Source organism: Macrobrachium nipponense, chromosome 13, assembly GCF_015104395.2.
Source record: "Macrobrachium nipponense isolate FS-2020 chromosome 13, ASM1510439v2, whole genome shotgun sequence".
NCBI lineage: Eukaryota > Metazoa > Arthropoda > Malacostraca > Decapoda > Palaemonidae > Macrobrachium > Macrobrachium nipponense.
The window spans coordinates 60,291,229-60,307,679 of record NC_087206.1 but is presented as its reverse complement, the minus strand read 5'-3'; the positions used below and the strand labels follow the sequence as shown (position 1 = coordinate 60,307,679).

General features: G+C 39.3%; 1 protein-coding gene across 1 annotated transcript in view; it reads left to right on the top strand.

The window, feature by feature from the left end:
• The window catches only part of LOC135225825 (uncharacterized), a 42,688-nt gene extending 26,666 nt beyond the window's left edge, over positions 1–16,022 (top strand). The window contains exons 2-3 of the mRNA XM_064265350.1: positions 275–1,088; positions 15,520–16,022. Of these exons, the coding sequence (XP_064121420.1) occupies positions 275–1,088; positions 15,520–15,973 (1,268 nt within the window). The 3' untranslated portion in view covers positions 15,974–16,022. The remainder of the gene's footprint in view (positions 1–274; positions 1,089–15,519) is intronic.
• The last annotated feature ends 429 nt before the right edge of the window (positions 16,023–16,451 follow it).

The window sequence follows — 16,451 nt, the reverse complement described above, 5'->3', positions numbered from 1 at the left end:
AAACATAGTCTTCCCTATTTATTTCTGATTTCTTGCATGAAAGAGGTAGGGTCAACAGAGATGAAGCGCATATTTTTGGAAATATATTAGCTGACTATCAGACCTTTCACTGAAACAGAAAAGTGTTTGGAAATGAACTAACTGTAATTACATTATTTTTATACTGAAATGTAGTTAAAAGATAATAGAAAAATATCAAAGGTGATAAATTAGAGACGACAATTACATATAGTGCATGTGATTTAACAGAGTAATTTTCTCCATTCTTTTACAGTGTCAATTTCAGCAACGGCCGTGACGGACCCTAAGAGTCTCATTACGGAGGAATATGTTAAGAAAGCGCTCATAGCGGACAAGGGAATCCAGGCTGTCTTAAAATGCTGGAAGGTAGCTGATTTCACCAAACGCGGAGATAACTATGCCAGTGAAGTAACAAGTGTAGAAGTCACATATTCTCTGAATGATAAGGAAGAGTTTGTCACCTATGTCGTAAAACTGAATCCTCATAGGAATTTTGGAGAATTTCAAGAAGCAGAACCATTTCTCTTTGAAAAGGAGGGCAAATTTTATAAAGAACTTATGCCAGTGCTGAATGAATCACTAATGTCTGCAGGCCAAAAGCCTCTACGCTATGCTAAGTGTTTCTTTGTTTCCTTAGAAGAGGGAAAAGAACAACTTTATTTTGAAGATCTAAGAGCAAGAGGTTTCAAAATGTTTGACAGAAGGAAAGGTATGGATGAATGTCACATTGCTCTCGTTATTTCCGAGCTCGCCAGACTGCACGCTGCATCTTATCTCCTGACAAAGAAGGTTCTGAAAGGAGAGTCTGCTGGAGCAAGATATGAATTTCTGTCTAAAGATCTTTTGGATTTTACCCCAAATACCAAAGAATTATTTGTGTCATGGATGGAAAGATGTGTTGATACCGGGGTAATAATGTTGGATAAAATTGGTGGTTATGAAACTGCCAGTGCTTGGTTGAAGTCCTTGAGATCTGAAATTGAAAATATTTTATCTTTAGGAATACAAAGTACAAGATTCAGCAGTATATGCCATGGGGACATCTGGAACAACAATGTTCTATTTAGGTAAGATAAAAAATATTCCTACTATCTATTTCACCCCTGACAATACCAGCATACAATAAACAGCCAGACTCCCAAATATTAGAACCACCCTTTGTTGGAGGAAAGAAGTGTGTTTTGCTCTTCAGAATAGTGGATGATATATGCTTTTGTTTTGTATTTCTGAATGGTGACCTAAGTATGACGAAAACATTAATTTTGGGCCTTTTGTATGTTCACTCCCTTCGGTACGAAAATAGCTTGAGGAATAGGGTCTATCATGACCAAGTCTCAATTCTAGCTGCTTAATCTTCGTAGTATAGTTCTGTTCTCATGAGTTGAAGGGAAAGGGTCCTTCATACTCTCCTAACATACAAACGTGAGTTGCTAAAACTGAAAGCTCTGAAGTATCCCTGGAGTCGTTTTCTGGAACCGATCTTTTTTCATGAATAAAGAAATTTTTTAAAAGACTAAACAGCTTATTCAGTAAATCACTAATATAAAAAGACAAAATATTCTACTGAATTTCGCAAATTCTCTGAATAAGTTGCAAATGAAAATTTTTGTTAATAAGGTGACTTAAGTTTCCCTGTTAAAACTGGTAGTCACAAATTACTGTTCTTATAGGTTTGCATAACACTAAAGGTAACAAGAAATAGAGACATAGCAGCCACGAACCCGTGAAATTTAACCGGAAGTCTAGTCATGCGCTGAATGAAGTTGCTTTTTAGATTTGGGCAGATGAAGGATGTTAGAATTCCATTTAAAAACTTTTGGGTGAAGATATAAGTTTTATGCATTTATTTAAAGGTTTTTGAGGGATCAATGACAGTGTTGTTGTTGCCAGTGTTTTTCAAGTGAATTAACATCAATCGTGTCTAGTTGTCCACAACATGGTGTTTTGAGACCTTTCTTGCTTTCAGTCTATAGAAATGGCAGACTATTAATATCCTTAATCCACCTCCGCTAAATTCAAAATTAGGGTATTGTTGTTATAATGATCAGGAATAAATTAGAAAGTGATTCAGACACAAGAGTGTGAGCCTGGATCCCAGATTACTAAGAACTTCTGGGTCTGGCCGGGGTTGTTAGCGTGGGTTGGGTGGTTGTTGGGGTACCCACCTCCTGGGTGCAGGTTACTGTAAGCCGTCCAGGTGGGAATGGGTTCATCCGCTCCCGTCAATCCCGCTCCTCGCTCGTTCTCTCCCGCTTTCTCTCTCTGCTTCTTCCTCTCTTTCTCTCTCTGGCAAGTCTTCTTCCTTCTCTCTTCTCCTTCTTCTCTTCTTTTCGTTCGCTCCTTCTCACACTCTCTCTTTCTCTCTCTGCTTGTTCCTCTCTCTCTTTCTCTTTCTCTCTTTCTTTCTCTCTCTCTCTCTCTGGTGTCAGCAAAAAATTTCAAAGCATCAGCTCCGAAATTCTACTCAAGAGATAATAACTGTATTTATTATGCAAGAGGATATTGCAGAAACGGAGAAAATTGCAGATTCAGACACAAAATGAATAATTATGATGAAGGAAGATCAAATATTATGGAAAAGTTGGATTTTTTAATGTCAGAATTTCTGGAAATGAAAAAAAAGAACAACATACCAGAACAGGAAAGAGATGGGAAAAATCCTTATTACTACCAATATTAAATGAAGGAGAAAACACGCAAACCATCATAGTGATGAATGCGCAGGGTTTAGTTACGAGTAACTCAAAAAGAAAAATAGAGTACTTAGAAGAACTAACCCAAAATGAAAAGAAAATAGATATAATGAATATAAGTGAAACCTGGTATTCCCAAGAGACTGGGAATGATGATCAAATAAAAGGGTTCCAAACTTATAGATCAGATAGAAAAAATAGGAATCAAGGGGGAACCGCAATATATGGAAAGACAAAAAACAAGGAAAAATATATGAGAAATATAGTAACTCAGAATGTGAACTAATAGCGGTAGAATTTAAATCTGAAAAATTGATGACATTAGTAATATATAGACCTCCTAATACTAAAGAGTTTGACTTAATAATAGAAAAATTGGATGATATATGTAGAAATCACAAGGACTGGACTATTCTCCTATCTGGTGACTTCAACTTTCCTTTCGTAGAATGGAAAGAACGAATAGGTAGACTGTGGTTGTACTTATTACATATAAAAAAGAGAGTAATAGTAGTGCAGAAGATAAGAGGCAATTTGAAAAGCTATTAGATATGCTACTAGAATAACAATTCAACAAATAAATCACCCGCCTGCCAACAAGAAAGGAAAATACTTTAGACCTAGTATTTGTGAACGAGATGAATATGTTAAAGAAATAATAGTTTATAATGCGAGTATTTTCAGATCATAATGTCATAGAATTAACAGTTCATTCCAAAGAAAGTGAAATAGAGATAAGCAAGAAATGAAAAAGTGGGAAGGATATGGAAAATACAACTTCTACAGTAAAAACAAAAATATAAAATGGTCAGAAATTAATGAAGAATTAAACAAAGATTGGGATAACATTTTCGTAAGTGATGACATAAGGGTAAATACGGAGATATTATATAAAATATTAGAGAAAATAGTGGATAAATATATACCGAAGAAGAAAAGTAAACATCATTCATGCATACCAAGAGACAGAAGGATCTTGTTCCAGAAAATCAGAAAGTGGAAAAAAGGTCTTGCAAAAGAAAAAAATGCATGGAAAGTTATAGAACTAAAAAGTAAGATAAGAAAATGCAGAACAACAAAAGATTATACAATCAAAAGAAAATGAAAAACGGGACTTGGAAGAAAAAACCCTATTAAATATCAAGCAAAACCCAAACTATTATACTCATATGCGAAGAAGATGAATAAAAGAAGAATAGAAATAGGCCCTCTGGAGAATTGAAGGGAGATTACGAATGAAAAAAAGGAAATTTGCAACATACTGGCAGAACGATATAAGAGAGAATTCACCCTAGAATAGATAATGAAGATAATGATATAGAAGTAAGGGATGAAAAATAGTGAATATTTAGCTGACATAGAAATTAATGAAGCTGATATTGTGCAGGCAATTAATGAAATTAAAAATGGAGCTGCTGCAGGGCCGGATGGAGTCCCTGCTATTTGTTAAAGAAAGTAGTTCATTCTATCGCAAAGCCACTTGCAATATTATTAAGACAAAGTGTAGATACAGGCAAGATTTATGATGAGCACAAATTAGCATATATCACCCCTACTTTCAAAAGTGGATCAAGACTAGAGGCAAGTAATTATAGGCCTGTGAGTCTAACATCACATATTCATGAAAGTGTATGAAAGGGTAATGAAGAAAAATATTATGAAACATTAATAAAAAATAATTTGTTTAATATAGGACAACACGGTTTCGTACCCGGAAAAAAGTACAAACAAACCCAACTGTTAGTCCACCGTGAAAACATATTCAAAAATATGAAAAGCGGAAATGAAAACAGATGTGGTTTATCTAGACTTTGCAAAAAGCTTTTGACAAAGAGACCATAATATATTAACAAAGAAAATTAGAAAACACAATATCGTAGATAAACAAAGTAGGAAGATGGTTAAAAGAATTTTTACACAACAGAAAACAGATAGTTATTGCAAACGATGAGAAATCGATGAAACCAAGGTAATATCCGGTGTGCCACAAGGTACGGTGCTAGCTGCAATATTTCGTTTGTTTATTATGATTGAAGACATAGACAGTAATGTTAAGGATTCGGTATTGGAGTAGTTTCGCTGATGACACAAGAATAAGTAGAGAAATTACTTGTGATGAAGATAGGAACGCTCTACAAAGAGACCTTAACAAAGTATATGATTGGGAGGGCAGAGGTAAATAGGATGGTATTTAACTCTGATAAATTTGAATCAGTAATAAATTATGGAGACAGAGAAGGAAAGCTATATGCATATAGGGGACCTAATAATGAGACAATCACAAATAAGGAAGCAGTTAAAGACCTTGGTGTGATGATGAATAGGAACATGTTATGCAATGATCAAATAGCCATTCTGTTGGCAAAATGTAAAGCAAAAATGGGAATGTTGTTACGGCACTTCAAAACAAGAAAAGCTGAACACATGATTATGCTTTATAAAACATATGTTCGTAGTCCACTTGAATATTGCAATATGATATGGTACCCACACTATCAAAAGGATATTGCACAAATAGAGAGTGTACAAAGGTCCTTTACAGCTAGAATAGAAGAAGTTAAGGACCTAGACTACTGGGAAAGACTACAATCCTTAAAATTATATAGTCTAGAAAGGAGAAGAGAACGCTACATGATAATTCAGGCATGGAAACAGATAGAAGGAATAACAGAAAATATCATGGAACTAAAAATATCAGAAAGAGCAAGCAGAGGTAGATTAATAGTGCCCAAAACTATACCAGGAAAAATAAGGAAAGCACACAGAACATTAATCCACTACGCACCAGCATCGATAATGCAGCGTCTATTCAATGCGTTGCCAGCTCATCTGAGGAATATATCAGGAGTGAGCGTAGATGTGTTTAAGAATAAGCTCGACAAATATCTAAACTGCATCCCAGACCATCCAAGATTGGAAGATGCAAAATATACCGGAAGATGTACTAGCAACTCTCTGGTAGACATTAGAGGCGCCTCACACTGAGGGACCTGGGGCAACCCGAACGAACTGTAAGGTAAGGTAAGGTAAGGTCTCTCTCTCTCTCTCTCTCTCTCTCTCTCTCTCTCTCCCCTCAATCTCTCCTCCCTCTCTCGTGGCGGTATGGAGTCGGTTGGTTTCTTGTGATATTTCTTCTTATGATGGTAGGAAGAAATTCTGTTTCTTTTACCGTGTTGATAGTTGGTTTTTTCTCTAATATGTGTAGTGCTTCAAGATAACGTAGGCGTTTCTGGTCCAGTGCATGATCAATAATTTCTATGTTCTTTATAAGTTCAGCTCTTTCTGGTCTTCTGTTATGCTTTTCCCTGTAGTGAATAAAAATGGCCCCTTCTTGAAGGTGGCAAGAGAGAAGAGAAGGAGTGTCATCTACGAATTCACATGCCCAGTGGAAGGATGCCCCCATTCCTATATCGGGATGATCACCACGAGACTCTCCAAGCGTCTCCTTGCCACCTTCAAGAAGGGGCCATTTTCATTCACTACAGGGAAAAGCATAACAGAAGACCAGAATGAGCTGAACTTATAACGAACATAGAAATTATTGACCATGTATGCACCAGACATGAAACGCCTACGTTATCTTGAAGCATTAGAGAAAAAACCGACTCTCAACACGGTAAAAGAAACAGAATTTCTTCCTACCATCATAAGAAGAAATAGCACAAGAAACCAACCGACTCCATATACCGCCACGAGAGAGAGGAGAGAGATTGAGGGGGGAGAAACTGAAAGAGAAAGAGAGAGAGAGAGAGAGAGAGAGAGAGAGAGAGAGAGAGAGGAACAAGTAGAGAGAGAAAGAGAGAGAATTAGAAGGAGCGAACGAGAAAGAGAGAGAGAGAAAGAGAAAGAGAGAGAGGAACAAGCAGAGAGAGAGAGAGAGAGAGAGAGAGAGAGAGAGAGAGAGAGAGAGAGAGGAACTTGCAGAGAGAGAAAGAGAGGAAGGCACAGAGAGAGAAAGCGGGAGAGAACGAGCGGATGACATGTCACCTGGACGGCTTACAGCACCTGCCACCCAGGAGGTGGGTACCCCAACCAACACCCAACCCACGCTAACAACCCCGGCCAGATGAAGAAGATCTCAACGCCTCAGGGAAAGATTTAGTCACCATCCAACGACCAATTAAAATCCCAGCTTACAGACCCGCCCACTGATTGTACACTAATAATAATAATAATAATAATAATAATAATAATAATAATAATTATAATAATAGACTTAAGTCAAGTTAAGCAACATTGGGGCTGGTCAGTCGTTGGATGGGTGACCGCTCTCCTCGGCGTTGATTCCTTGGGAAAGGATCTTTACCATAATTTCCTCAGTCTACTCAGCTGTAAATGAGTACCTATCCATGATGGGGTTAGGGTCCAGCTATGGGTTAAATAGCAAAAACTCAGCAATGATGGAAAGAAATGAAGGAATAAACGACAACGACGTAAATGGAACCTCTGGCAACAGAGGAGCTTCGTCCGGCAACCAGGTATTCAACCCAATTGTAAGGGAAGACGGTCAGGTACTTGGAGGTCGTCATCCAGCAACTGATCACCCACACACGACAGTAATCAACAGCCTGAGATTGAGCTACAGAGGCAAAAAGGAAGAAAAATGGACAAGAGAAGAAAATAAGGAAATATGGAGATGCTACTCAGAAGCAACCCGACGGAGAGAGGATATAGAAGAAGATTGGTCAACATCTGGAATGAGAGAATAACACACCCCCAAACGAGCAGAGGCTGGCAGACCAAGTAAGAACATAAAGAAAAAGAACTGGCTCTCCCCAACAGAAAGAGAAGAACTGGAAAGGGAAATGTCACACGACAACGAATTACACGAAGACGAACTGAGAGACGATGCCACAGAAGACGACAGGGAGGATGAGGTATCAAACAACGACACACGAAGAAACACCGACGAAGTAACAGAGAGGATGGAATGGGTAGAAAAGATTAGACAATGGATGGAGCCAGATACAGAGAGAACAAAGATCCCCTCCATGAAAGCCTACAACACCAAGAAATTAAGGGAGAAAACAAGTGAGGTCAATGAAATAATGGGCCTAATACACACCACCAGTATCACAGAAAGCAAATAACTTGACATATGCAGGAGCAAGATTAGTAGCAGAACTGATGGGGATTCGAACAACCAACACCACCGTCACAACCAACCCAACAGAAACCAAAAACAGCAAACCTCCTTGGAAAAGGCAGGCGCCTGGAAAAGCAAATCATGGTGATGAGATCTGACTTGAGTAAACTGAAAGAGATGGCAGAAAAAAGGCTAAGAAGCAAGAAAACAAGGGAGGAACTCAACGAGAAATACAAGTACAAGAGAGGGGACTAAAACAACACAATAGAAGATGTAAAACAGAGGCTTAAGGCCAAAGCACACAAGATCCAACGGTACATGAACAGGATAAGGGATACCAACAGAACAAACTATTCGGAACCAACCAGAAAAGGACTATACAGCCAACTAAGAGGGGAAGACAAACCACCCAGAAATTCCTGAAGCCGAACCAAGTAAGAGACTCTGGGAACATATGGAGCAATCCGGTATCACACAACAAACATGCAACATGGCTCCAGGAAGTCAAGGAAGAAGAAACAGGGAGAAGAATAAAACAAAGATTCACAGACATCACGACAGACACAGTCAGACACCAACTAAAGAAAATGCCAAACTGGAAAGCCCCAGGTCCCGATGAAGTCCATGGATACTGGCTCAAAAACTTCAAGGCCCTACACCCACGAATAGCAGAAAACAACTCCAGCATTGTATCTCAAATCACCCAAGCACCCAAATGGATGACCACAGGAAGAACATCCTTAGTACAAAAAGATAAGAGTAAGGGAAATATAGCCAGTAACTACAGGCCTATCACCTGCCTACCAATAATGTGGAAGTTACTAACAGGTATCATCAGTGAAAGGCTATACAACTACCTAGAGGAGACAAACACCATCCCCACCCCCACCAACAGAAAGGCTGCAGAAGGAAGTGTATGGGCACAAAAGACCAGCTCCTGATGACAAAATGGTAATGAAGAACAGTAAAGGAGAAAGAAAACCAACCTAAGCATGGCATGGATAGACTATAAGAAAGCCTTCGACATGATACCACACACATGGCTAATAGAATGCCTGAAAATAAAATATGGGGCAGAGGGGAGAGGGAAAATACCATCAGCTTCCTCAAAAATACAATGCAGCAACTGGAATACAATACTTACAAGCTCTGGAATAAGACTAGCAGAGGTTAATATCAGGAGAGGGATCTTCCAGGGCGACTCACTGTCCCCACTACTCTTCGTAGTAGCCATGATTCCCATGACAAAAGTACTACAGAAGATGGATGCCGGTACCAACTCAAGTAAAAGAGGCAACAAATCAACCATCTGATGTTCATGGACGACATCAAGCTGTATGGTAAGAGCATCAAGGAAATAGATACCCTAATCCAGACTGTAAGGATTGTGTCTGGGACATCAGGATGGAGTTTGGAATAGAAAAAATGCGCCTTAGTCAACATACAAAAAGGCAAAGTAACGAGAACTGAAGGGATAAAAGCTACCAGATGGGAGCAACATCAAACACATAGATGAGACAGGATACAAATACCTGGGAATAATGGAAGGAGGGGATATAAAACACCAAGAAGATGAAGGACACGATCAGAAGAATATATGCAGAGACTCAGGCGATACTCAAGTCAAAACTCAACACCGGAAATATGATAAAAGCCATAAACACATGGGCAGTGCCAGTAATCAGATACAGCGCAGGAATAGTGGAATGGACGAAGGCAGAACTCTGCAGCATAGATCAGAAAACCAGGAAACAAATGACAATACACAAAGCACTACACCCAAAGAGCAAATACGGACAGACTATACATAACACGAAAAGGAAGGAGGGAGAGGACTACTAAGTATAGAGGACTGCGTCAACATCGAAAACAGAGCACTGGGGCAATATCTGAAAACCAGTGAAGACGAGTGGCTAAAGAGTGCATGGGAAGAAGGGACTAATAAAAGTAGACGAGACCCAGAAATATACAGAGACAGCAGAAAGACAGAAAGAACAGAGGACTGGCACAACAAACCAATGCACGGACAAAACACATGAGACAGACTAAAGAACTAGCCAGCGATGACAATTGGCAATGGCTACAGAGGGGAGAGCTAAAGAAGGAAACTGAAGGAATGATAACAGCGGCACAAGATCAGGCCCTAAGAACCAGATATGTTCAAAGTATGATAGACGGAAATAACATCTCTCCCATATGTAGGAAGTGCAATACGAAAAATGAAACCATAAACCACATAGCAAGTGAATGCCCGGCACTTGCACAGAAACCAGTACAAAAAGAGGCATGATTCAGTGGCAAAAGCCCTCCACTGGAGCCTGTGCAAGAAACATCAGCTACCTTGCAGTAATAAGTGGTACGAGCACCAACCTGAAGAGGAGTGATAGAAAACGATCAGGCAAAGATCCTCTGGGGACTATGGTATCAGAACGGATAGGGTGATACGTGCAAACAGACCAGACGTGACGTTGATTGACAAAGTCAAGAAGAAAGTATCACTCATTGATGTCGCAATACCATGGGTACACCAGAGTTGAAGAGAAAGAGAGGGAAAAAATGGATAAGTATCAAGATCTGAACATAGAAATAAGAAGGATATGGGATATGCCAGTGGAAATCGTACCCATAATCATAGGAGCACTAGGCACGATCCCAAGATCCCTGAAAAGGAATCTGGAAAAACTAGAGGCTGAAGTAGCTCCCGGGCCTCATGCAGAAGAGTGTGATCCTAGAAACGCACACATAGTAAGAAAAGTGATGGACTCCTAAGGAGGCAGGAATGCAACAAAACCCCGGAACCCCACACTATAAATACCACCCAGTCGAATTGGAGGACTGTGATAGAGCAAAAAAAAAAAAACAAAAAAAAAATAAATAAAAATAAATAATAATAATAATAATATATTGGAAGGAGACCCTCTTTCAAACAAGTCTTATTGAAAGATATTGCTGGATCAGCTGCATTCAACTTGTAAATAGTCATCTCTATTTTTCTAATAATTGCTTTCTCTCTGCTACCACAACTGGCGAGTATTGCGCCGATATCATTCATCAGGAGGAGTCAATTTCAGGGATATTGCTTAAAATTTATTTATTTGTCACAGTAAATGAACAAATAGATCAAAATATAAGTCGATCTAGTGGCCAACGTTTCTCTCGGTATCATCCAAGCATGATCACGGCAGTGGGTCGGAGCAGACTGTAGATGCTGTCGTTGTTGTTGTTGAAGATTAAGCCAGCCTTGTGCTGGCACGGGTTCTTGCTCCTAGAGCAGCCCGTAACTGGATTATCTGTAAAGATACAAAAACAGTGCTTTGGCGGTTAGTTGTAGAAAAGCAATAGGGTGTCAGGCAGGATTGCAACCCCTTTGAACCTTACGGTACCCATCAGTAGGAGAGAAAGTTTTATAGTTGTGAGACTCAGCCTAGTTGGAGTGCTGAATAGGAAAAGGAAGCGAGTTTTAGTCTGAGGGAAAGGTGGTCTTAAAGAAAAAAAGAAAAAACAGAAAGCGGTGATGGGAGTTACCTATAACATTTTAGGCACAATATATGTACATGTGTGTAGGATCTGAATATATGGCAATATACACAAACACTAAGAAAGTATAATAGTATATATACATGTACATGCCTACTCAAATTTATACATATGTTCCCAAAGATGTGTATAGCTCCTATTGCAAACAATGAAATAGAGGGTTTGTGCCTTGTGCAGATTTCTGTGGTTTTAACTGTCGGAGAATTCTTTTCTCTGAGAGGTTGGTAGGACAATAGGAGATTCCCATGTGTCGATGTAGATTTGCTGTGTAATTCCTCTTTTTACCTGGGAGGTGGGTGGGACATTAGGAGATTCCCATGTGTCCCTATGTTACTTAGATGTGTCTGGTGATCTGTGCCGGTGTCAGCTCATTTTTGGTATGGTTTGACCTGAGAGACTGTGTCTCGGGGCAGTCTAGTTGGTAGTGCTCAAGGGGCTGATTGCCTCTCGGTCACAGTGCTGACATGACCTGCCCTCATTACCAATCATTTGCCAGGTGCACAAGTATCCTAGCCTTAACCTGTGTGTGATGACTGAGAGTTTTCTGGTGGTTGTAATGTCATGAGGCCCTAAATTTGTGCCATCCACATACAACTTGGACGTAAGTGAATTTTGTAAATAGTGACGTTGTACTTCACTCTCTTCTTGGAGTTTGGCATAGCTTTTCGCCATTTCCTTTAGGTGTGTTATGGATGGTTGCACTTTTATGCTTACTGTACTGCAGCTGAGGGCACTTTTGGCTAGGATGTTGGCTTCTTCATTTCCCTGGATTCCAACATGGTTGGGTATCCAATTTAGTAGACTGTCCTGCCAGCAGTTTGATGTGACTTGGCTACTGATTTTATTGCTGTTATCAGTGTCACATTTTCTCTGGGATTTGTCGCCTTGATTTCGAATATTGCTCCTTTGGAGTCGATATGCACTGTTGTGTGTCCTTCTTTCAGATTGGAATCTTCTAAGGCTTTAAAATGCCATTAGTTCCACTTGTAGTATGGAGGCATTGTTGGGTAATCTCCAGCTTCCTTTGAAGTCTTGGGCGACAACTGCTGCTGCTGTCGCCGGAGCTTCTGGATCAACTGAGCCATCTGTGTAATATGTATTTTCAGCTGCTGTGCTCCTGATTGCTTCTTCTGCTGCAGTTTTCATCTGTGCTTCTGTTCACAGTACTTTGTTTGCCGGTAGTATTGTAAAGTTATACCAGATTGGGTCTTCGATCCAGGGAGGTGATTTTTGGCATCCCTTAGGTGGGACATCTTTTATTATGTGTTTCACTGTGTCCTACATATCCAGTTCTCTCAGGGTCTGGAGTATGCTGCCCGCATAGGTTTTGGGAGGATCTAGCTGTTTGTACAGGTTTATGCACTCTTCATTTGGTTTTGAGTGGTCTATTTCTGTGATTCTGATGGGTTTTGCACAGAATGGAAGTATTTGCTCTTTGGCATACCCTGTGCATGAGAGACTGTAGTTGTGTCTCTGCCCTCAAGAGAACCTATTCTTGTCCACATTGGGGCTCCAAGTATGTCTCATGCATTGGTTGGATACCTCCAGCTGCTATTGGTCCTTACTGAGACTTGTCAGGATTGGTGCTGCATATTCTACTTGTGCTCTGATGGTTTGTATGTAGAACCTCCTGAGCAGATGGTATGTTGCACCTTCTTGTAGTGATGTAATTTTCTTTAGAGCATTAAGCCCAATTTTTGTTTTGGCCTGGAGGAGCTGCATTTCTTTCTCAGGAGATAGTGTATCTGCAATGCAGACTCACAGATATGTGTAGTTATCCACCCAGTCTATGATGTCTCCCTTCAGTAGAAGGTTGGATTGGTTTCGATCATGTTTTATTGCCATGGCTTTTGTCATATTTCTGTTGATTTTGAGTCCCAGTTGTGTGCATTTGTCCTCAAGTTTTTGCAAGGCTTCTTGCATCCTTTGGAGCTGTCTTTGAGGGCTGGAGCTGATGATGCAAACGTCGTCAGCATATATGAAGACCTCTACTTCTTGTGGTAACTCTAGACAGGGCTAGATTTTGCCATAAGGAGGAAGGGACTTAAAATGACCCCTGTGAGGTGCTATTTTCAAGAAAGTAGTATTCTGACATTCTGCTTGGAACACTACTCTTGATTCTCTATCTTGCATGTATGCTTTTGTCCATGTAAGCAGGTTGCCTTTGATCTTCTTTCGCACTAGGGAGGAGAGGATAGTTGCTCCATTGGCCAGTTCATATGCTTTTTGTAGATCTAGATGCTGTCAGGATCTACTCAATATATAGTGGTAGGTCAGCAGGGGGTCAACCGCTCGCTGAGTTTTCATTGGTTGGTGGTGCAATACGTTCCTGCAATATTGGTTGGAGAAAGTTTCCTTCAAGACACTTCTCGTCGTTAAAGGTCGCACTGTTGCAGCCTAGCAGACCATCGAGGCTGGGGCATGACTTCCCTGGGCGTTGTGTCACGATGGCTTGCATTATCATTGGCTACTGGGCTGCTTGTCTCATCTGGTATTCTTTGATGGTTCTCGAGGATTTCTTGCCACGCACAATAAGGAGTAATTATAAACCATACCATGATAGCACACCAGGAAGCTATCTCCCGTGATGGTATTATCAAGAATACTAAGATAATAGGGAGGGCTCCTTACCAGCGACGTTTACGACTGCTCGAGGCACTCCTCATACAGCAAGAAAAGCCCTCATTAAATACAACACAGGAAGGGCCTTGCCTCCCCACCAACTTAAGAAGACCCATGAATATAAATAATAGTACAAGTAATACCAGACCGAGCGACACCCCAAATCAAAGAATACCAGATGAGACAAGCAGCCCAGCAGCCAATGACAATAAGAGCCGTCATGACACAACGCCCAGGGAAGTCATGCCCCAGCCTCGACGGTCTGCTAGGCTGCAACAGCGCGACCTTCAACGACGAGAAGTGTCTTGAAGGAAACTTCCTCCAAATAATAGTAGGAACGCATTGCGCCACCAACCAACGAAAACTCAGAGAGCGATTGACCCCCTGCTGACCTACCACTATATATGGAGTAGATCCTGACAGCATCTACAGTACAGTGCTCCGACCCACTGCCGTGATCATGTCTCGATGATACCGAGAGAAACGTTGGCCACTAGATCGACTTATATTTTGATCTATTTGTTCATTTACTGTGACAAATAAATAAATTTAAGCAATATCCCTGAAATTGACTCCTCCTGATGAATGATATCGGCGCAATACTCGCCAGTTGTAGTAGCAGAGAGAAAGCAATTATTAGAAAAATAGAGGAGACTATTTACAAGTTGAATGCAGCTGATACAGCAATATCTTTCAATAATAATAATAATAATAATAAATAATAATAATAATAATAATAATAATAATAATAATAATAATAATAATAATAATAATAATAATGAATAATAATATAATAATAATACATAAAGAGCTTTCAAATAATGGAATGAAAAATATGCTAATAAATATTAATGTTAGTGATAAATTTTCCGCGGTTTTTTGAAAAGAATTGTTATCTATATCATTTAAATATCTGTAATGCTAAAGGTAAATTGATTTATGTGAATTTACGTCAGGTGCACATGAACCAATTCGATGCATATTGACAGAGTATGAAATAAATTTATTTTGTGGTTTTTAGAGGTTGGAAGTATATATTTTAAATTGTGGAAGTACATAGGTGCTACAGCACATTAGATAGTATTTTAGAATTTGCTTTCAATCAGGGTCTTATGGTTTTATATGGGTGGAATTTTTATTTTGAAAATTGTCACAGGTCAAATCTCGAGAAGATTCTTGAATTGCAATTAATTACTAATCAACATTCATATCAATAATAGCAATCAACGAATAAAAATATCTTGAGCCATGTGCATTAAACTTAAGTCCAAGAGATATGGCCAACAGTTTATAAGCCACTAATTCCGTTTTTTTTTTTTTGTCCGAATGGAGAGCACCTTTGTGGGGTTGTAAGTGATAATTGCTCTTTTGCAGTGTGGAGGAGCTAACCGAGGTGAACTTTAGAGCCAATGCTTTGGCACTGCAATCCTTTTGCGCTTAAAAGAAAGAGATTAAGAAAAAAGAATAGTATGAGCAACAACATTATAATTACAGTGAGAACAAAATTATAATGACAAATCTTTATGATTTTCTAATGCATGTAAAATTCTAAATTTCCAGATATAACACTGAAGGTCGTCCAGTGGAAGTCATGTTGTTAGACCTTCAAATGTGTCGGGAAGCTTCTGCTGCAAGTGATCTGAATTACGTGCTGTGTACAAGTGTCAACGGAGACGTGAGGAAACCAAAACTCCGTCATTTCCTATCTCTGTATCATTCAACCTACAAGGAAGTCCTAGAAGGGGGCGATATGCCCATGCATTTTACTCTGGAAGAACTCGTGGAGGAATACAGAGACAAGAATAAATATGGATTGATATTTGCTTTAGTTATCATACCAATTATATTGGCAGAAACCGAGGAAGTTGTTCCAGAAATGTCAGACACAGACATTGACACTCTTATGAACGACTTCAAGGCAATAGCTTTAGAAAAGCTCAAAACAAATCCCCTGTGTAAACCTCGCTTCCTGTCAATTTTTGACGAGTTTATGGAAACAGGTGTCATCGCATGATTTTTGCTGTAGGCCAGATCTAATTCCATCAATGAATGATTCACTGAAGACATGGTCATGCAATATCTGTTTAAATCATTTTACTGTTAGATTTATGCAAATATATTAATTTAATTTTCTACTAAACCAGATAATATACTGGGGAAATTGATGTCTGCTAAGTGCCAACATTCTTAGGTCTTCCGTTATAGCTTAATCAGAGTAAGCTAATTTATTCCTCCTATACAATTATTATGTTTCTGTTTAGAATTCCTGCAAGCCTCGCTTAGATTACTGAATGACACTTAAGTACTGAATGAAACTTTCCACGTTGTCTCTTTTTTTTACATTTTAACAAAATTTACTTTCAACTTACCTATTCACTTAATTACTGAATGACACTTTCCACGTTGTCTCTTTTTGATATTTTAACAAAATTTACTTTCAACTTACCTATTCACTTCTCTCTTTATGCTTCAGAATTTGGTCCTTAAAATAT